At 41.7% G+C, this 23,533-nt stretch overlaps 1 protein-coding gene across 1 annotated transcript; it reads left to right on the forward strand.

Moving 5' to 3' along the window:
* Positions 1-18,742: 18,742 nt before the first annotated feature.
* Positions 18,743-20,520, forward strand: LOC140559649 (uncharacterized). The gene is made up of 3 exons (XM_072683199.1): positions 18,743-19,339; positions 19,475-19,757; positions 19,844-20,520. Exons 1-3 carry the CDS (start codon positions 19,089-19,091, stop codon positions 20,510-20,512), a joined length of 1,203 nt encoding a protein of 400 aa, XP_072539300.1. The 5' UTR covers positions 18,743-19,088; the 3' UTR covers positions 20,513-20,520.
* The last annotated feature ends 3,013 nt before the right edge of the window (positions 20,521-23,533 follow it).

Raw genomic sequence — 23,533 nt, forward strand, 5'->3', positions numbered from 1 at the left:
TATTCAGCGTTAATGTTATATTTGTTATTTTAATGTAATGTTATAAGAGCGCATGCCATGTTATAAAGACTATGAAGACCTGTACTCTAAACAGAGCAAACCTGCCTGGAAACATGGAAGTTATGGAGTCATGCTGGAAATGTCAGGCTTTCAGGCCTTAACCAACCACCAACATCTTCCCTAGAGTTCATTATGCTGTCAACTGGTGCATTGAAGTGCTGTAGGCTTCTCCTTTCAGTCCATGATGCTGCATTGCCCCCTACAGTTCGCATCATGTTATTACAATAACTGAAAAGCACACCTGTTGGTCAGACTTAGGAACTGCAACAAATGTTTGCCATGACATGGTCATGCATAGTATGTAAGTAACATTTCTTATTAATATCAATCACAGATCATGAAAACCTTTTGATGAGCTTCACCTGTATTACATGAGTTTAGTAAGTCATAAACCTGTATGTACTGTGGGTTCTGCAATATTCAACATTAGCAGGTCTAGTATGTCTGCATAAAAAGCTTTGTTAATGAGAAAAATAATCTAATCCAAGGTCATTTTATAGTATTTATTTACCAAAAATGGTCCCAACATATTACCATATTAACTCCAAATAACTCAGAAAGGCTTATTCTACACTAAGGTGTATTAGTCAGTAACTACAGGGATGTCTGTACAAACTGGTGGGGCTTTTCTTCAGATAATAGAAAGATGGAAAATCCTTTTGGCCTGGTGGTGGGCCACAGGCTTTTTAAGGGGTGAAGGCCATTAGAAAAATTGAGCAGTTATCTACCATATTATATATAAAACAGTCATTTCCTTATTGTGTATTACAGCTGTTGATTTTAAAATCCTTCAAACTGCTCTAAATGTCAAGTCAAGTCAGATTTATTAGTGTAGCTTTTTACAACTGTTGTCGTCACAAAGCAGATTTACATAATTAGTGATTAATAAAAGACAGAGACAAAGAAGAAATAATGTAAGACATGAAGGATCAAAGACCCCCATTGAGCCCCAACGGCGACAGTGGCAAGGAGAAACTCCCTCAGAGCTGGAGGAAGAAACCTTGGGAGGAACCAAGACTCACAAGAGGGACCCGACCCGTCCTCCTCTGATCAGAACTATTTATTAATTATTGATAAAAATGACCAAACCAGATACAACAGATAGTTAATAGTGGTGATATTAATAGTGGCAGACAGCCACGAGTCCATTTAGGTTTAAACATGGTCATTAAACAGGTAGCAGTGGTAGGTGTTGGTTTGGTATGGGTTGTGGTGGGTGGAGGGCCAGCTGGTTGGACTCAGGTAGAGGGGACCTCAGCGGGCAGTCTTCCAGCAGGTCGGGCTGGGTGGCCATTTACTGGGAGAAGGTAAAAAGAGAGAGTTAGTTCTGAGAGGAATTTTATGGAGGGCAGAGAATGTACATGTGTGAATGTAATGTGACTACATATAAATAATTTTACATGTGAGAGAAAACTGTCTGGAATTCAATGCTTTACAATAAAACAACTAATGTCCAACACGTAAACCTAATATCTGTATCTGGAATTATAACAACAAGTACCATGGAACAGCATCTGGGAGGTGGGCCACTAGGTGACACACTTTCACCACAGAATCTAGTTAAACCCAGGGCCTGCTTCTTCCCTCTCTGACTCGAAAAACTAAATTCAACATAAAATCAGAATGCAGATTGCAAATTAGGCATTGAATAGATGTTCAATCAACGTTAAAATCTTAACATTAGCTTCACTGATTTAACGTTCCAATCTAATGTGGATTCAGAATCAACAGAAAACTAAACACTGCTCCAGTCAGCTTTACATTTTAACCTCATTACTGCAGTGAAATATGGAAAAGGGTCGTTCTGTGAAAAGCAGAATAGGAGGAACAGTGAAAAGAGATTTTGTAAATTGTAGGAATTTCATTTTTTAGAAATACCAGTAAATATCAGCACAGTAAAATAGAAACACATTTGCTTAAATAAATAAATGCATTTATGCATACAACCCAGTTTCATTTGACTTAAGAAGCCCTGAAATTCTCTTTACTTTTATGGTGCAAAATGTGAATCTTGAGAATTAAAGCCAGGGGGGTGAAATATGATCCAAATCACAACCCCATGCTAAACTACATAAAATATCCATGTTATATTTTACCCTACTTGAGCTTGTTCCTCACTTCTCCCTGTGTTCCTAATGTTTATGTTCCAGATCAGTAGGTCAGACACTCGTCTGCCGATCTGTTCCACCCAAGTAATCGGGTGCAGAGCGGAGCCTACAGCACATTCAGGGCAAATATTCAAAGGTTTACCCTAAAAAAGCTTGGCAATGTGAAAAGATTGCGTTAAAAGATTTTACAACTCATATCATTACAGCATAATGTTACCTAGCTAATTTAATTTCCCTCATGATAATTACAATCATACTATCCACAGTCACATTAGCTAGCACCCCGAAAAGGCCAAAAAGATAGACCAGTGTATACGCTACACCAGCCTGACATTATCTGAGCAATAAAAGTAACGCATTTCCATTAACAGCTGCAGACATAGCTAGTAAACGTCCCATTGGATCAGTTGGAATTGCCAGAGTGAGCTTGTGCAGCCTCGGTCACATGATCTCCGGGTCAGCTATAACTGTATATTGTATATTCAGTGATACACCATTGTACAAAATTTCAGCCTGATGCATCAGCATCATTTTGGCTGGACCTTTTAAATTTGAGATTAAAGATTAAATTCCTATTTTTCCTGTAACATTAACGCTAAATGTAATTACTTCTGCCAAGACATCTAAGATTTTTGATGATGTCACCATTAGGGATGCACCGATCCATTAATAGGATTGGATATCGGTCCCGATATTGACAAAATTAGTAGGATGGGGTATCAGATAATTAGGCCGATCCATGGAACTGATCCTTTCACTTTAATTTGTTGGTGTGATGCTGCAAATAAATAAATGACAAATGGCAATTTAGTATAAAGTACTGTTTAAGTCAATCCGGATGCCTTACGTCTCTCCCATATATTGAGGTATATGCTTTATTAATTCAGCAATGGTATCGGACTGGTATCGGGTATCGACCAATATGGATTTGCATTTACATTTAAGGCATTTAGCAGACGCTCTTATCCAAAAGTGCTATTTGCTATTTACCCAAGAATAACCTCAGCTAGTTTGAATAGACTAAAAATTCAAAGATCCTCCAAGTTTAGACTCTACTAAACACAAGTCAGTAAGGAGACCATAGTACTCTGCTATGCGTCCAAGTACTCTCGGAAGAGGAAGGTCTTCAGTCTGGGTTTAAAAATAGCAAATGACTCCGCCATTCCAACATCCAGGGGACGTTCGTTCCACCACTTTGGTGCCAGGACAGAAAAAAGCCTAGATGCTTGTCTTGAAAAGTTTATGTATCGATATCGGAACTGAAAAAGCTGGACTGGTGCATCCCTAGTCACCATGCACCGGTGGACGGGGCAAAATAATATTATCCAATAAATGTTATTGTGGAATTCTTCCAGATACTGTGTTTCATGGCATATACATTTTTTTTTCTGGACATTTAAGGAGGTAATATAACTAAATACATACAACTAAAGAAATGTCTCTAAACCTTTTTATACATTTATAAAACATTATTAATAGTTAAAATAGTTACAAGTTAGAACATCCCTAATGTTATGTTAATGTTATGTTGCTGTCAACGTTAAGTCATTAACACACACGATTAATCTGCCCAAATTTTGCTGGTGCAGCCCTCACCCTGAGATATAACAGAATTTCCGTGGTGTAAAGCCTGGCCCCCGTTAGAATGGTGGTCCAAAGTGGTGGTATAATAGCATCTTACTAACAGTGTTTCACAGAAGCTGTAGGCTTCCTTAATGGCCTCTCTGCCACCCTATAGTAGTGGAATAGGGCTTAGCTGGATGACCCCTTACACTCAGTAATATGTAAAAAATGATATATACCATTAGATGGGTCTTCATTAATGGTGTGTGAAGTGTGTGATTTGGGAAGCAGCATTAGATCCAAGCCACTCACCCACTCTACAACACAGTGATGAGACACAGGAGCACCTTCAATGCAGGACTCATTCCACTGAAATGCACCACAGAGCAACTCTATAACTCCACTATGGTCTATCTGTGCAATGCACAAATTCTACTGTTCATATGTGCAATAATAATAGTACTGTAATTTAATTTATTATGTGTTTAAATAATTTTTTCAACTTTTATCACAGCCACTTTACTATATTCATATAATTTATATACATGTACATATTTAAATATACATAAAATATATTTTTTTTCTCTCTTCATTTAAAATGTATTTTATAGAGCTTATATATGTTTATTCTAACACAAATGGTTACTGTAACTAACAACTGCAATTTCCCTCCTGGGTCAATAAAGTATTTCTGATTCTGATTAACCATTGAGACGCATTTCTACGACACAGTGGTGGAATCTGCCATCTTTTATGGAGTGGTCTGCTGGGGCAGTAGCATCTCGACAGCAGACAAGAAGAGACTGAACAAACTCATAAAGAGGGCAGGTCGGCTCCGTCCTGGGAGCCGACCTGTACAACCTGTACACTTGACTCAATTCCCTCTAAATTACTAAAAGAAATACTCCCAATTATAATCAGCTCTTTTAACAATTATAAATTCATTCCTTAGCCTTGGGCATGTACCCAAAACCCTTAAATTAGCAGTCATAAAACCTTTAATCAAGAAACTAAATCTTAATCCTAGTGTATTGTCTAATTACAGACCCATCTCCAACTTCACATTCATATTCAAGATATTAGAAAAAGCTGTGGCCCAGAGGAGGACGGGTCGGGTCCCCCTTGTGAGTCTTGGTTCCTCCCAAGGTTTCTCCCTCCAGCGCTGAGGGAGGTTCTCCTTGCCACTATCGCCATTGGGGCTCACTGGGGGTCTTTGATCTTTCATGTCTTCTTATGTTATTTCTTTTCTTTCTGTCTTTTAATAATTACCGATTATGTAAAGCTGCTTTGTAACGACAACAGTTGTGAAAAACTATACAAATAAGTTTGACTTCTTAGACCCAGTGCAGGTGGTCGGAGACAGGAGGATGACAAGCTGGGATTCATGCTGGAGAACAGCTCCCACCCCATGCATGAGACTCTGGCAGCACTGGGCAGCTCCTTTAGTGACAGGCTGCTTCACCCAGAGTGTGTGAAGGAGGGGTATCGCAGGTCCTTCCTTCCTGCTGGCGTCAGACTCCACAACCAGCACTGCTCCCAGCGGACCACACACACACACACACACACACACACACACACACACACACACTTGCAATCAACACCCTCATGTGCAATTAAGGGTCAATTTGCAATTATCTGTAGTTTTTTTTACTTCTATTATTTATATTGTTTGTATATAGTGGTAATTTATCTACGTTTTGCATCTGTGACACTGTGAATTTCCCCACTGTGGGACTAATAAAGGATTATCTTATCTTATATTCTACAATCTAGCAGCTGCAACGGCACCATTACTTTTTCATTATGTTTGATTAGCTAATGAGGCAGTTTACAAAAGCCAACTTTACCCAAATTTCTGCATTAGACTGCATCCAGTGGTAAGAGTAACTCGACCCTTGTGGAAGAACAATATTTAAATATGAACCACAGGAAAGAAGAGCCCACATAGCCTCCTGGAACAAGACCTTGAAAGGTTATTACTAAATGTTTCAGCATCAAATGTCCGGAAAATATGATTCGGTGGCTGGATTCAGTAATCCAAGCAATGTCTTCCAGCCCTCGGAGTGGAAACTGACCCCAAACTCAGGTATTCTGTATGCCAGACACATTCATTTTTGCTTGTTCTCAGCATTTAGGGTTATAAGGCCAAGACCATATTTTCTTTAAGCAGTTAAACACAGCAGAGGCAACATAGTTTAGAGGCCTTCCTGATTAATAAACTCTGAGGAAAGAAGCCGCACTTGGTTTTTTATCCACTATTAAAATATTTTTATATTAAAACCTGAACTAAAGGGCACCTTTCATGTGTTTCTGTGATAGTTAAGGTGTTATTGACATATCCAAGCCCACTGTTGCTTCCACAAAAAGGATGATACACCTGTAGGCTACACCTGTACACAACGCCATGTGTGTTGTTGTTCAGCAGCGGCAGAGTGAGAGCACAGTTCCAGACGATTAAGATTCTGCGAACACCTCGTCCTTTACTGCCCTGTTTCAATTTGCAGTACCACAAATTGGCTCATTTGGTTTGCTCCCACAAACCAGCACTGGGTTAATTTAACAGAACACACGCTGGGTTAAACTGACCCACATGCTGGGTCATAAGATTTAACCAGATGCAATTTTACTGTGACCCATTAAATTAAAACAATGACTAAGCCAATAGCCGGAAGCACGACTGACTTCATATACCTCACCATATCTGGGACCATGTATGCCTTGGATAGATACAAACAAATAGCTTGGAGAATTCGACCCTTCCTCTCTAGAGAGGCCACCCAGGTGCTTGTTCAGTCTCTCTTCACTTCCAGACTTGACGACTGCAACTCTCTTCTGGCTGGTCTCCCTCTGCGCACCATCAGACCCCTGCAACTTATCCAGAACACAGCGGCACGGGTCATCTTCAATGTCCCTAAATTCAGCCATGTCTCTCCACTGCTGCTTTCTCTCTTCACTGGCTTCCTGTAGCTGCTGCCCGCATCAGATTCAGAACCCTGACTCTGGCCTACAAAGCCAAGACTGGACCAGCCCCTCCGTACTTGATGGCAATGGTCAAAAGCCGATCCGCACCAAGAGCCCTTCCAGCTTCAAGTACGGCTCGGCTCAACCCACCATCCTTTAAGATCCACGGGAGACGAGCGTCCAGACTTTTTTCTGTCCTGCACCGAAGTGGTGGAACGAGCTTCCCCTGGATGTCCGAACAGCAGAGTCCAACACTCACTGTCCTCAAACCCAGACTAAAGACCCTCCTCTTCTGAGAGTACTTGGACGAAAAAGGTACTATGGTCACCTTATTGTCTTGTGTTTAGTAGAGTCTAAACTTGGAGGTATCCTTTGAATTATTAGTCTATTCTAACTAGCTGAGGTTTTTCTTGTGTAAATAGCAAAGCACTTTGTAAGTCGCTCTGGATAAGAGCATCTGCTAAATGCCTTAAATGTAAATGTAAATAGCTCTAGAAAATCCCAGTTAGGTTCAGGTTAGGTTAAGGTTAAAATTAGGTTATGATTGGGTTAGGTTAGAGGGGCAGCGGAGGCTCAGTGGTTAGAGCTCTGGGCTATTGATGACAGGGTTGTGAGTTCGACAAGGTGTCATGGCTGGGACCTTGAGCAAGGCCCTTTACCCACAATGCTCCACGGGCCGCTGGAGTGTGTGTGTGTGTTTTCACTACCACAGATTGGTAAAATGGGAAGGACACGTTTCGCTGTTCATAGTGCAGTCACAAATACGTGCACCCTTAGATTTAGGTGTAGTAGGTTAAGTCTAGATTAGGCTTAGGTGTAGTTTGGATTAAGTTTAGGTTAAGGTTAGAATTAGTTTTTGGTGCAGTAGGTTAGGTTTAGGTTAGGATTGAGTTTAGGGTAAGGTTAAAATTGGGTATAGGTATAGTTTGGATTAAGTTTAGGTTAGGGTCAGAATTAGGTTTAGGTTAGGTTAAGGTCAGAATTAGGTTTAGATGTAGTTAGGGTTAGTAGGTTAGGTTTAGGTTGAGGTGTAGTAGGTTAGGTTAATGTAGGTTTAGATGGTGGGTGGGTTAAGTTTAGGTTAGGTTAAAGTTAGAATTAGTTTTAGGTGTAGTAGGTTAAGTTTAGGTTAGGATTAAGTTTAGGCTAAGGTTAGAATTAGCTGTAGGTTAGAATTGGGTAGAGGTGTAGTTTGGATTAAGTTTAGGTTAAGGTCAGAATTAGGTTTAAATGTAGTTTGGGTTCAGTTCAGGTTAGGTTAAAGTTAGAATTAGTTTTAGGTGTAGTAGGTTAGGTTAATGTTAGAATGTAGGTTTAGATGGTGGGTGGGTTAAGTTTAGGTTCAGGTAGTAAAATTTCTCTGATTGCTTTGTAACCTTCTCTGTTCAGATGGTTTGGTTTCTGCGTGTCTGGGTCAGGTCAGGTCAGTAATTCCTACAGATATACGAGAGTCCTTCTATTTTTAGAACACTGTAGAAATCCTGAAGTGGTCTTTTAGTCACATATGTACGACGTCCTCTTGACAACGAGGTTTGCTATTATTATAGGAGCCGAAAAAAGAAGCCATTCTGGCTCTAAAATAAAACCCTGTCAATAGGTTCTGCTTTCCTGAGACAACATAGCATTGTCCATTCCTGACACAGACCTTTTTTTCTTTAGTTATGTAACTAACTCGTGTTTACGTAACTCCTTGAAGACAAAGGTAAGAACATGAGGAACGTGGAGCTTGGCGACAGAGGACACATCAGTTTATATATAATGGCATTATTTAATCAAAAGCACACAGTGTCCAGATATGCTTAGTTTACATGTTGGGCTGGTGAAATTATTGTACAGCATTAAACTGCGCCTTTACTTGAGAGAGAAACGAACGTATCAAATGATGGATGCTAAATTAAGGCCCATTTGGAGGTAATGTCCAGCTTTGTATTCTCCCACACAAGCCACATAAATGCATGCATTTCTATTATGACCAACCTGTGACTTGAGGATAGAAACCATCTAATGGCTAACGAAGAATCCAGGGTGATTACTGGACGACACACACACGCACAAACATCGCCTGCAGGACATCTACACCTGTATGTGAATTACGTAAGTCAATTTACTTTCCTTCTCTTTTTTCTATCCTTAAGAATCACACAACATGAGGCACGGTTCTTACAATCGCTATATACCGTCGAATCGGACCACACACAGTTTTCACTGATTACAAAAATTCAGATGCCATAGACACCCACTGGGTGACCCCCACTGCGTTTCTCTTGATTTCTGTCCATCATCGCCTGCTGAGAGGACTAAGATAATTGCGGACAGCATCATGAGGCTGAAAAGCACATTGATTACCTTGTCTGCGTGGTCCCTACTTTGGCTCAGTATAGTCTTAGCACTGTTGTAAAGCTGGCGCTGTTCTCCACCTGAAGACTGCCCACCATAAGTGCAACCCCAATGATTGCTCCCTGCTCTGTGTTGGTCCTGGGGAGTCGTGACCATTGAAGAACAGGGTGAAGGAGGCAGATGAACTACAGCTACTGCTATATAATGGTACGTGGAGCTGATATTATGGACTATTAAGTGTGTCCTGAGTTGATGGCCTATCTGGAAGAGTCACAATTGATCTCCACTGCAGAACTAATTACTTTAAAAATTCACATACTCACTCACTGACTCTCCCACCACTATCTGAATTAAAAACTAAAGGGAGAATGCTCTGCTCTACAGTATCAGGTAATTAAAATACATAAACACATACAGTGCAAATAAATGCTATACACAGATCAGCCATATGCCTAATATTATGTAGGCCTTAAGTTTAATATTATGTAGGCCCTTATGTCGCCAAAAAAGTTCTGACCCATCAAGAATGTACTCCACAAGACCTCTGAAGGCATCCTGTGGTATCTGGCACCAAAACATTAGCAGCAGATCCTTAAAGAACTGGACGTTGTGAGGTGTGGCCTCCATGAGCACCCATGACCCTGTAGCTCGTTTGGTAGGTACCGACCACTGCATACCAGGAACACTCCACAACCAAGGCCTGCCTGATGTTCTGGAGATGTTCTGACCCAGTCGTCTAGGACATCACAGTTTGGTTCTTGTCAAAGTGTCTCAGATTCTTACACTTGACCATTTCTCCTGCTTGATGCCTAATACATCAACATTTTGACAGATGCCACTGGAATCAGTTCATCAATATTATTCACTTCACCTGGCAGTGGTTTAATGTTATGGCTGCTCTGTGCATTTCTCTGTAGTGCTGACCCAGGTGGATCTAGTTCCAGTTTTGAAGCTTCTGGCAGTCATTCAGGTAAGGATATGGGTGTCAGAGGACAGTGGAAATGACCAGTATTTTCTTCTCTGGTGTTCTTCACTCGTTTTCTCCCGCAGCAGAATGAGCCTGCATTGAACGGTTCGCTAAAAATAGGAAACCGTAGCAACAATGTTTCTCATCATCATTTGTCCAATATGCCTCCTGTCAATATGCTTGTGGATCCTCATGCTGTGAAGTTTGTACTCGGGTCAGGGAATGTCAGCCTTTGTTCTTAAAGCATGCTAAAACGGTCAGGCCCCTAAAAAAAAAAAAAACTGACCAACATCTTAACCCATAAGCACACAATCAATATGTTTAGCAGACAAACAGTGGCTGTTACCATTGCAGGGCCACATTTAATGGCTCACTAGGAAAATCGATAGTCTTGAAGGTCATGCCAAGGAATTTCAACAGAATACTCCCATGATCCTTATGAATCTGTATAGAATGAAGGAGTTAAGCTGTACACAAAGCCATTCAGAGTGGGTTTGGTGTGAAATGCTCTTTTCTAGAGAAAATTTGGCAATAAATAAAGAAAATTGTTCATAGTGATGGTGAATGAAACTAAGGCATCTTTATTGGAGTTCAATCTCCAATAGCTCCCTCACAGAAAGTTATCTCATTAATAAATTTATTAAAAAAAAGTGATTTTATATATATATATATATAATTAGATTTTTAAACATGCATTCATCATGGTTTTATAATCTTCAAAATTAACCATAACATTCAGAAGACACACAAGTAATTGTGTTACAGAGGAAAATGTAGTGTTATTGTTACTGTTATATAATGTAGTGTATGACATCCTTTTGATGTACTTCATAACCTGTAGTATGGAGGCTGGCAATTTACAGATCAGAGCATCACAGAAAGCAAAATATTCTCTAACCATTTAAAATTGCTCTGCTGACCTACTTTGGAGAGTAATTGCCTTGTAACCTAATTATCCATTTCCACAGTCTAGGTTAATAGTGTACTTATTTCCTATAGAGCAGTATGGGGGTCAAAAAGGGCAGAGTGAAGGTAAGCCTGATGCGTTCATCTTTCAGATAAGTCCATATGTTCTGATTTGTATTCTTAAGTAAGTGCCACAGTGATGCAACTCCAAGGAGCCTGGAATTAGGTCTTTGGATGTACTGGTCCCATAACACTGTAGTCAAGTCAGTCAAGTCAAGTCAGATTTATTTGTATAGCTTTTTACAACTGTTGTCGTCACAAAGCAGCTTTACATAATTAGTACTTAATAAAGGACAGAGACAGAGAAGAAAGAAGAAATAACATGAAGGATCAAAGACCCCCCGTGAGCAAGCCAACAGCGACAGTGGCAAGGAAGAACTCCCTCAGAGCTGGAGGAAGAAACCTTGGGAGGAACCAACACTCACAAGGGGGACCCATCCTCCTCTGGCCAGACTGTTTTAAACATTAATGATAAAAATTACCAAAGCAGATACAACAGAAAGTTAATAGTGGTGACATTAATAGTGGCAGACAGCCACGAGTCCATCTAGGTTTCAACACGGCCACCAAACAGGCAGCAGCGGCAGGCGGGAGAGCCGCCGGTCCGCCATGGGAGGTGGCGGGTGGGGGGGCCCGCTGGCCAGACTGGTAGGTGGCAGCTGGTTTGACGCAGGTAGAGGGGACCTCAGCGGGTAATCTTCCAGCAGGTCGGGCTGGGTGGCCATTTACTCTGAGAAGGTAAAAAGAGAAAGAGAAAGTTAGTTCTGAGAGGAATTTTATGGAGGGCAGAGAATGTTGAGCATCAGCATCAGAGTATGTCTGACGACTCCGGCAGGTCTGATTATAACAGCCTAATTAAAAGGAGAGAGCCAGAAGGTAACACGGACACGGGCGCACCCTGAAAACACCAGCATCTATCTGCTCCACCGTCAACAAACCTGAGTGATCGCGTGTAAGCAGCGAGACGACAGCTCCAGCATCACAGTGTACTACAATTCCCTGGGTCCGCGAACCCCTGGACCTGCAGCCCTTATCTAAGAAACATTAATTACCAAAAGCTAAACTAAACATATGAGTTTTCAGCTTAGATTTAAAGAGTCCCGAACATTATCTGGAAGGTTATTCCAGAGTTTGGGGGCTTTATAAGAAAAGGCTCCTCCCCCTGCTGAGGTTTTCTGAATTTTGGGCATCTTAAAAGATGCAAATGCTTCTATAGAACAATACTGGCTTAAATGGTGATAGTGGTGGAAAGCTTTCTTTATTAAATCCACCATGTACTGCTGCCTGCCTGTCCTTTGGACCAGTTTCCTCTATTATGTATTTGCTATAACCTTAAACTGTTTTAACTCCTTTTTCTTCCTCTTTCTGTTCCATTTTCTGAGAGGACCTGTTCCAGCTGTTCACATCGGTGCTGACCCAACCCAACCCAACTCTTTACTTCACTACTGCCTACTTCAGTGCTGCCCTGCTCAGGATTCCCGCGTTAATTCATGTACATCAGGATTTTATCCAATTGGTCCTGTCCTGTAACTAGACTTCCTTTCTGGTGTTCTTGCTGTGCTATCTGGTGTCAACAGAGGAGGATCGCTTCCCATTTTGAGTCTTGGTTCCTCTCAAGTTTTCTTCCTGTTGATCTGAGGGAGTTTTTCCTTGTCACTGTCACTCACTGTTGCTCAAAGAAGCTTGAACCTGAATCCCTGTACGGTTGTTTTGTGACAACACCAGTGTTGAATAGCACTATATGAATATATAGGAGTTTGACTTTGTGTATGATGCAGAGATGGTTCTCAGCCTTTGAAGACATCCAAGCTGTGAAGGTTAATTTACTGTCAAAGACAACGCCCAAATATTTGTGGAGCTGATAAACACCTATTGTTGCAATACTGGTGCAAGAAATAGCATGTGTATTTGTATAGCACCTTTTATACACAGTGGCAATTTATTCAGTGCGTTATATAAAACAGAAACATACAAAGACATGAAAAAAATTAAAAGAATTAAAAAAGCATTTTAAAAAGTATTAAAACCAATAACTGAATAATTAAAGAAATTATAAGAAAAAAATAATAGTTTCACTTTCCCACTGAATATCAGCCATAAGTGCATAAAAGTAAACCTCAAAAGTAAGACCAGACTCTAAGCTGTTCATCAGTCCTTGGGATACCCATGGCAGCATAATTTTAAAACCTCCAGCAGTTGATAAAGCTTAGGATAACAGGAGCTGATGCCAAGTCTGGAAAACAGACTTAGCTGACTAAAAGTTACAGCATTAAAGTCCCTCCAACCACCCAAAGTATGAGAGATAATCAAAGTTTACTGCATTGAATAGCAGCCACTCTCAGCACCCCATTTGTGGGAGTAAATCAAAATATATGTTGAATAACACTTAAGTAAAGAACGTTATTCTCACAGCATGTGATTCATTCCAAAGTGAAGGTTTACAGGCCAGGAGGAAGTTGAACTAGACTACCTTCAGATTAAAAGATCAAATATTGAAGATGTAAAAGAGTACCTTAATAAAATAAGCAATTAAAAAGGTTTCCAAAAACTGTTTTCAGACTAATAGAACATCTTAACACGCCTGTACTGGAAACCAGAGGGGGTTTGCAAACACAGAATCTGTTAACTGAGGCTTTTCCAGGTATCAGCATCGTAACAGGCAGCAGGGGTCTAAACTCATGCAGACAGAGTAATCACAAGATAATCCATACTCATAGACCACAACACAGGAAACGAGGCAAATCAGACAGACAATCAACACCATGGGAAACGAGGCACTCAGCTCAGCTCAGAAATGCAGATAAAATATTCCAGACTTGCAAAGACTAGGCAGATCAGGTGCTGCACATCAGCTGCAGATGTTTAAATATAAAAGGTTAATGGTTGGAATGTCTGTTTTTCACCAATCATACCATTAATACTGCATTTACGGTCAGGGCCATAAGTATTTGGACAGTGACAAATCTTTTAGAATTTTGCCTCTGTACCCCACCCAGATAACATGCCCAAATGGAAACCAGAAAGTTTTGTCCATGAGTGCCATGTTGGCCCCACATATGCCCAGTGATGGGTCCAGGAGGGGTTAAACATGGGCCCAATCTGCATTGCACACTGCACATGGGGCCTAAATGTGACCCATGTGAGAATAGGGTGGGTTTTAACGATGGAGCCAATTTGGGAAGACTAACTGGAATCTGTTGGCCCAACGGCCCAACTGGGTCCCGGTAAAAACACATGTACAAACCAACCTGGAAGCCGCTCAGCCCACGTTACATCCATGTGGGCTGGGTTCTTTTACCCCTTGCTTTTGATCGGCATGTTAATGTAATACAGGGCCTCCATGTTAATGAATAAATGTTAATGCAGGGGATACAAGAACCCAGCCAAACACACATACAAGAACCAGGGGGCAATATTCTGGGACAATGCTCAGATTCATTTAGTTACACATTTTATAAACACCCTTTGATCCATCCTTGGCTACACCCTTTCAGATGCAAAGTCCTAGCAACTAGACCTGCAGGTCAGCTTTAGCATAATGCCTATATTCATAATTCAGTAACATACATCAATAGACACCAATACATGCAATTAGCTATATTACTGCCAGCTTTTAATATTGAACAAATGAATATTCATTGTCAGCAGAAATGTTTTGTAGCCTTCTCCAGATCTGTGCCTCCACACAATCCTGTCTCGGAGCTCTACAGGACGTTCCTTCCTCCTCATGGCTTGGATGTTGGCTCTGATATGCATTGTCAGCTGGGAGACCTTATAGAGACAGGGGTGTGTCCATAAGTATTTGGACAGTGACCATTTTTGTAATGTTGCTTCTATACACCACCTCAATAGGTTGTTTGCGAAATGTGCCGACCACGCTCACCTGGCTGGGGCACGGAAGGGGAACTTGAGAAATTTGGGCTGGAGTGCTGTGGGCTTTGAGCTGATGGGACCTGAAGCCAGAGCAGATGTTGAGCATAATCTGGACCATCAGGAGGAGCAGGGGCGGTGGTGGGGTGCGGATTTTCACCACGAGAATGAAAGTTTTATAGTGTGTAGTAATGGAGAGCAGGAATTTGGATGTGGTCCTTCTCCCAAACTTTTAGTTATAACATAAATTAAGATGTGCTGACTTTTTTGGCTTTCATTCAAAGGGTTTGACAAAAATACTGCATTAACTGTTTGCGAAGGACAGGAGTATGGAGGACGGAAGTATTCCATTAACATGCCAATTAAAAGCAGGGGGTGCCAGAACCAAGCCAGAGCAGAGTTTCCCTCCTTTCTGTTTTCTTTCCTAATGTATTGAGATGGTCCGGTACTGCCAGACCTGGCCCTTTACTACCCTGCTGATGCTGCAATGCTGTGCTGTGCTGCTCTGGATCCTCACATTGATTGATTCTCGTCTATTTACCTGCATGGACTTCACCTTTTACCCACAGTCTCATCATTTATGCCTTGATATCACATTTGCCACAACCAACTTATTGTTCTGTTATTTGCTGTGCTATCCAGAGTTGACCAGAGGAGGATGGGTTCCCCTTTTGAGTCTAGGGTCCTCTCCAGGTTTCTTCCTCAACATTCATTGTGAAATGTGCATCAAAATAAATCTGTATTGAAAAGAAGAACCAGGGAATATTCAGTGGCGATGCTCAGCTTCATTTAGTTATACATTTTATAAACACCCTTTGATCTATGACTGGTTACACCCTTTCAGATGCAAGCTCCTAGCATAATGCCCATTTTCATAAACCAATAACTGGGTCTTCATGAGTGGCATCAGTGAACCTCAGGCACCCATGTCCCTGATGCTGGTTAACTGGTTGCTCTTCCTTGGAGCACTTTTGGTAGGTACTCAGCACAGCATACTGGGAACACTCCACAAGACCCAGAATACCCAGTCATCGTCTAGAACATCACAGTTTGGCTCTTGTCAAAGTGTCTCAGATTCTTATACTTGTCCATTTTCCTGGATCCCACTTTACTTACTGCCTGATATGTAGATCCCCCCTCTTGACAGGTGCCATGGGAACCAGATAATCAATGTTATTCACTTCACCTGTGACCATGGCGTTAATGGTATGGCTGATCGGTGCAATGTGGTCAAATATGAATGCTCCCTCACAACTGCAGAGCTCTCTTAATGGACAAAGCCAGTTCTTCTTATACAGTGGGTATGAGAGAGGTCTGTAATTTATCATCATAGGTACACTTCAACTATGAGAGACAAAATGAGATTTTTTTTTTTTTAAAAATGCAGGAAATCACAGTGTAGGATTTTTAAAGAATGTATTTGTCGTCACAAAGCAGCTTTACATAAATAGTGATTAATAAAAGACAGAGACAAAGAAGAAAGAAGAAAATAAAAAGAGAGGGTTAGTTCTGAGAGGAATTTTATGGAGAGCAGAGAACGTTGGGCATTATCAGAGTGTCTGACGACTCCGGCAGGTCTGACTATAACAGCCTAATTAAAAGGAGAGAACCAGAATTGTAACATAACCTAAGCTTTGTTGGCAATGACAGAGGTCAGATGTTTCCTGGAAGTCTTCACAAGGTTGGCCCACACTGTAGCTGGTATTTTGGCCCATTCCTCCATGCAGATCTCCTCTTGAGCAGTGATGTTTTGGGGCTGCCGCTGGGCAACACAGACTTTCAACTCCCTCCACAAATGTTCTATGGGGTTGAGGTCTGGAGACTAGCTAGGCCACTCCAGGACCTTGAAATGCTTTTTACAGAGCCACTTGTTTATTGCCTTCTTCCCCCAAACCCGACGAGTTAAGTTCGATTTTGGGTTCATCTGACCAAATGATATTCTCCCAGTCCTCTTCTAGAGCATCCGTATGCTCTCTGGCAAACTTCAGATGGGCCTGGACATGCCTGGCACTGCAGGATTTGAGTCCCTCTCAGCGTAGTGTGTTACTGATGGTAGCCTTTGTTACTTTAGTCCCAGCTCTCTGCAGGTCATTCATCAGGTCCCTCTGTGTTTGTTCCCCCTTCTCATGATCATTTTGACCGCACGGGATGAGATCTTGCATGGGGCCCCTGATCGAGGGAGATTATCAATGGTCTTGTAGGTCTTCCATTTTCTTACAATTGCTCTTTTCTTACAGAAGCTGTGTGTGTGTGTGTGTGTGTGTGTGTGTGTGTGTGTGTGTGTGTGTGAGAAAGTTATGAGATTTAATCCATATTTTAGCATAAATAAAATAAGCTACCCTCTGAGCTCAAAAATAGCTCTGCTGTGTTTACATCACTAAATAAAACTGCTAATACGCCACTCAAGAGAGAGATCTACGGGAGGAAGGAGTGGCCAAAATGATTAATTTCCTTATTATATATATTTTTCCTATACACACAGACACACACACACACACACACACATATATGTTTGATATATGTAAATATCTGATTGGATGGCCTGGATCATCCCACAGTTAATTTATTCACACCAACCTGCTGCCTACTGTAGATTCACTCTTCCCAGCCTGGTGCAGGTCTACACTTTTCTACCTGGTGTCCTTCGACAGCTCTTTGGTCTTGGCCATGGTTAAGTTTGGAGTGTGACTGTTTGAGGTTGTGGACAGGTGTCTTTTATACAGGTAATGAGGTCAAACAGGTGCCATTGATACAGGTAACGAGTGGAGGACAGAGGAGCTTCTTAAAGAAGATACTGTCTGTGACCGCCAGAAATCTTGTTTGTTTGTGGGTGACCAAATACTTATTTTCCACCATTGTTTACAGATAAATTCATTAAAAATCAGACAATGTGATTTCCTTTCTTTTCCTCATTTTCTCTCTCATAGTTGAAGTGTACCTCTGATGAAAATTACAGACCTCTCATTTTTCTAAGTAGGAGAACTTGCACAATCAGTGGCTGACTAAATACTTTTTTGCCCCACTTACAAACTGCCTTAGCCATGCAGCATAGTAAAGAACGTCAGCTCTAATTGCTCTTCTGTGGAAGCTTTATTTGCTGGGTTTGTTGCTTAGACAGAAGACTAGAGACCGTGCATAGGATGCTAGAGGATAAGATAAACCACAAATATGAGTAGTGGTAAAGCTTACCTTTCAAATCGCTAAGCTTTTGATAGGTGTTATATCAGAGGATAACAATCTTTACTGAGTCATTTTTAACTAGTATGAGTCTCTAATTGTGCATTTGATGAATCTATTAAGTTTAATAATAGGAAAATGTGTTCTCAACTCCACTGGGAATGTGATGATTTACTTGATATTGTCTATCTGTGTATTGAGAGTAAAGGATGAGAGAGAGAGCGCAGGAGAGAGAGCGTGCACTGGCAGGTGCAGAGTTTGTCATTCACATGGTGGGAGGGAAAATCATTGAAAAATCAATGCACTGATTAGAGCTCTGGAGATAAACGGGGTCTTTGTGCAGAGCTTTCTCTGCAAGTATTGCTGCATTTATGGGATAATCATGCCAAACATTAAACGCTGCACTCTCTGACCTGTTCTTAGGCTTCTGAGCAGATCACAGACAGACAAACACAGTCATGAATTTTCTTCAGACAGAGCGTTAGACTCTAACCCGCCAGCATCGGATAAGGGCAGTGGTGGCTTAGGGGGCAGTGGTGGCTCAGGGGTTAGAGCGCCGGGATATCGATAACAGGGTTGTGGGTTCGATTCCCGGGCTCGTCTCTCTCTCTCTCTCTCTCTCTCTCTCTCTCTCTCTCTCTCTCTCTCTCTCTCTCTCTCTGGGTGCTGGAGTTGGCTGCCCACCGCTCTGGGTGTGTGTGTGTGTGTTCACTACCAGATGGGTTACAGTTTTTCTCAATTGCTAAAACACTAAACCCGGTTGTCTGAACCAAATGCTCAGTGCCCTGAACCCATTTATTGAAATGGTCAATCTTTTGGCAGAACCTTAAGCACTTTTCACCTAGTTAGACACTTGCAACAACAACTTGCAAACATATTTTCACCCACTAAAACACATTTGGCACTCTGATGCACTTGGGCTGCATAATGTTAAGCACAGCTGGCAAAAGGGAAATTCAATGAAAGCACAGGTGTTTCAACTTAAACACTGCAACTCAAAATTGATAACACATGTGACTAATGAGGTGAAGACACCAATATAAGCCAGTCCATGGGGCCCTGTTTGTTGAAGTCTCACTATGGACAGAAACAATCAGAGAGGCAGAGTAAGAGTAAGAGGTGGAAGAGGTGGAAGAGGTGGAAGAGGTGGAAGAGGAGGAAGGGGAGGTATGAGACGAAGAACAAATATTTCAGATGAAATACGGGCAACTGTCATAGACCATGTTCTTGTCCACGGGTTGACAATGAGGGAAGCGGGACTTCGAGTTCAGCCCAACCTAAGCAGATTCACTGTGTCCACCATAGTCCGAAGATTCAGAGAAGAGAACAGGTAATTGCTTTTTTTCATTTTGTACATTTGTGCAGTATGACTCAATAAAAAGGTGTTTCATTACACTCATTTTCCAATATACTTGTAGGCCTCGTACTACATGTATTTTTTTGTAATTGCATGTTCTTTTTGTAGAATTACCAGATTGCCACATCAGGGAGGGAGGCCATCTATGTTGTCCCCACGCCAAGAGACCCTCATTGTTGACATGGTCCGTCAGAACAATTCAGTCAAACTCTGTGAAATACAGCAGAAGATCATTGACGACCATGTTAATTTTGAAGGCATCACCAGTATCAGCATTTCCACCATTGATCGTGTCCTAAAACACAACAGGATGCGGATGAAGCAACTGTACAGAGTACCCTTTGAGCGCAACTCAGAAAGGGTCAAGGAGCAAAGATTCCACTATGTACAGGTAGGTGTTCAATACTGCTGTCTACTCTACAGCATAAGGTTGTCTTATGCTGTACAGCTTACAAAGCTATATGTATTTTCCCATAGAGAGTGTTTCAACTGGATTCCTCAGAACAACCACATGAATATATTTATATGGATGAAGCTGGGTTCAATCTGACCAAAAGGAGGAGGAGAGGCCGGAATGTGATTGGCCAACGAGCCATTGTTACAGTTCCTGGCCAGCGTGGTGGCAATGTCACTTTATGTGCTGCAATCAGCAATCATGGTGTTCTCCACCATCATGCCATATTGGGGCCATACAACACTCAACACCTCCTGTCATTTTTAAGTGATCTTCGGGATATTGTGTTAGGGTTTCAGCAGCAGGATCATGAACAGACAGAGCATCCTGTCTATGTCATTGTGTGGGATAATGTGAGTTTTCACCATGCCGTGCAGGTCAGAGAGTGGTTCACTAGAAACCAAGAATTCCTGAATGTCTTCCTACCACCATACTCCCCTTTCCTCAATCCAACAGAGGAGTTCTTCTCTTCATGGCGCTGGAAGGTTTATGACCGACAACCCTACACCAGGGAAAATCTCTTGCAGGCCATGGAACTGGCCTGTAATGATATAGGTGTGGATGCATGCCAAGCGTGGATCCGGCACACTAGAAGTTATTACCCACGCTGCCTGGCAAGGGAGAATGTGGCCTGTGATGTAGATGAAGTCCTGTGGCCTGACCCAGCACATCGACATGATGTTATAGAGTAGATTTTGTATGCACTTTTGTTGTAAAGTTTATATATATATATATATATATATATATATATATATATATATATATATATATATATATATATATATATATATATATATAAACTTTACAACAAAAGTATATATTATTTTAGGACTACACAGGCTAAACAAGAATTTTGTTTTGAAAATGCATTTTTGTGAACAATAAAGGTTATTTCTAAACACTTAATGATCTGGTCGTTTTGTTTTCCTTTTTTCTATGTTGTGTGTAATGACTGCTCAGTAGTGTTTTCATTTTGATTGACTCGGGGTCTGATCTGACAGCATTGTTTGCTTTTGAGCGCTGTTTGAACTGTTTTGAGGTGATAGTTTGGTTTTGCAGGAAGAGTCAGATGTTTTGTGAATGTAGTTTGAAAATTGAGTTTTGAATTTACAGTTTAGCGACATGGAGGGACAATTTCAAGAAATGTGTCTTAGCAATTGAGAAAAACTGTAAGCTGCTTTAAATCCACCTGCCTGATACTGTGAAATCTCCCAGTGATCGGGTCAGGGCTTAGATGGTGGCATCATTTAGGAGTCCCAGCAGGCCATTTTATCATTGAATTTCCATATATAAAAACAATCTGTAGACCATCACTGTCACATAAAAACGTTGATAGCTTTACAAAAGAGAACAAAATTTCCACTTTTCACTGGGAAAAGAAGTAATTTTGAAGCATTTCTATTGGTCCATTCCCTCCAGAGCGGTCAGATTCACTTGTCAGAAAGTGAAAAATTGAGTGAAAAATGGAGATTCAAGGGTTTTTTGTTTGATCAGCTACTGAATCACCTTGCTTTATTTAAAAAATGAATCCTCTAATCTGCTGTAGGCTGAATATTTGACTGTATAAATATTTTATGGATTTTGTGACATCATAAAAGCAATCATTCAAGATGTGCTGTTTGCTAGCCATCAGCAGCCGAGGCCCAGAGGGAGCACAATCGGCCTTGCTCTCTCCAGGGTGGGTAGATGACGCTCTCTCCCCACATTGCTTCACTGCGGTGCTGGCCATCACTGGCATCTGCAGGCTGGTGCATCGGAGTTGGGTGTGCAGCGCTTCCCTCTGGGCACGTTGGTTGGTTGCCCGGCAATGTTGCACGCCCCGGAGGGGGCGTATGTTGGTCCACCCTCACAGAGAATACGTACGGGTTGGGTATTTCGAGGCCCAAATTGGGGGAGGAAATAAAATTTATAAAAAAAAAAATTAAAAAAAAAAGGGAATGTATGGTACACTCTCAACTTCACAATATTTCACAATTTTACATACTACTACATCAACCTCTATCAAAACTGAAAAGAAAATTGCATGATATGAGCCCCTAAAACTCGTCTACTCCATCAGACATCCTTTGCGGTGAACATCTGTCTTTCCCCTCACCTTTCTGGAGACTGCAAGGAGAGTCACAGCACAGTATCACTCTTTCAAAAGCCCTCAAAGCCAGCACTGACGCAGACCCCCTGAGTGCAAAATTGAGACGAAGGCACAGAGCCATTTCCATTACTCTGAACATGTGCTCCTTTACGCCAGTCAAGCGGTTTCTATGGAGGAAATTACAGTGGAAGACTGGATGATGAAATAACAGAAAGCCTACTCCTGCCCCTGGAGTAGGAAGGAAATTGCCCGAAGCAAAGATAGTGACAGCAATTTTGAGGAAGGGTGGGATTAAAGGGTGCTCGAAGGGGCTCGATAGGTATGGGGTGTGGAGGGAGGGGGTTTACCGCAGGGCAGAGGTGTCTGAAGAGTAAAAACCCTGGTGCATTATATAAACTTAAAGCTTCTTCTAATCTTATTTACACCTGATGTTAACCAAAAAAAAGTCTCTGATTAGCCATAACATTAAAACCAGCCTAATATCATGTAGGTTCCCCTTGTGCTGCCTAAACAGCTCTGACTTGTTGAGGCATGCACTATACAAGACCACTGGAAGAGTCCTGTAGATGTCAGCCTCTGCGAGTATCACTAGGCCTTGGGCACTCATGACCCTGTTCCTGGTTCATTGGTTGTCCTTCTTTGGAGCATTTTTGGTAGGTGCTGACCACTGCATACCAGGTCCCCCTTCACAAGACGGGGTGTTTTGAAGAGGTTCTGACCCAGTCGCCTAGTCATCACAGTTTGCCGCATGTCAAAAGGCCCCATTTATTGTGCTCCTAACTCATCAAGTTTAAGAATTAACTGTTAACTTGCTGTCCAATTTATCCCATATCGATCCATGACCATTTCATAGAAGAACATTGAAGAACAAAAGGTACAATGGCAATAGTCACAAGCCGATCCGCACCAAGAGCCCTTCGAGCTTCAAGTACGGCTCGGCTCGACCCGGCATCCCTTAAAATCCGAGGAAGACAGGCGTCCAGGCTTTTTTCTGTCCTGCACCGAAGTGGTGTAACGAGCTTCCCCTGGGTGTCCGAACAGCAGAGTCCAACACTCGCTGTCTTCAAACCCAGACTGAAGACCCTCCTCTTCTGAGAGAGAATATAGCAGAGTGGTCTTCTTACTGACTTGTGTTTAGTAATGTCTAAGCTTAGAGGGGTCTTTAAATTATTATCCTATTCAAATTAGCTGAGGTTTTTCCCTGATCATCCAAATGGACGGGCTAAAATGAAAGGTGACACTATACTCGCCAACAAAGGCTGTTGCCGATGCACACTACTGAAAAAGAAAGGCCTCACGTGGTGGAGTCCTACCGCAACAAAGCTGGAGGTGACAACCCCCTCTCCAAGGTTTTCATAAATGGGGCTAAGTGTGGCCCAGCAAGCCATGTGAGCACACTAAGTGCATGTGCGCACTGTTTGCTTGTGCATCTCATCATCCACTCAGTCCTGAGGCTCGAGCCGCGTTCATATGCCGAACTCTTAATGACTGCATGGAAAGATTTCCATGTCATGGCACATCACATGTGGCCATCATATTGAGTGACCTGGATATTCGCCAGATAAACTGAGGTCTAGCTGTGAAGATGGGCTTCTTGTCAATCAGCAAGCAGTTGACTATAGTG

The sequence above is a fragment of the Salminus brasiliensis genome, chromosome 7 (assembly GCF_030463535.1).
Source record: "Salminus brasiliensis chromosome 7, fSalBra1.hap2, whole genome shotgun sequence".
Classification (NCBI taxonomy): Eukaryota; Metazoa; Chordata; class Actinopteri; order Characiformes; family Bryconidae; genus Salminus; species Salminus brasiliensis.

Coding starts and splice junctions, on each gene's coding strand:
- LOC140559649 (XM_072683199.1), top strand. CDS start 19,089: ATGGACAGAAACAATCAGAGAGGCAGAGTAAGAGTAAGAGGTGGAAGA. Junction 19,340..19,474: donor AGATTCAGAGAAGAGAACAG/GTAATTGCTTTT, acceptor TTCTTTTTGTAG/AATTACCAGATTGCCACATC. Junction 19,758..19,843: donor AAAGATTCCACTATGTACAG/GTAGGTGTTCAA, acceptor ATTTTCCCATAG/AGAGTGTTTCAACTGGATTC.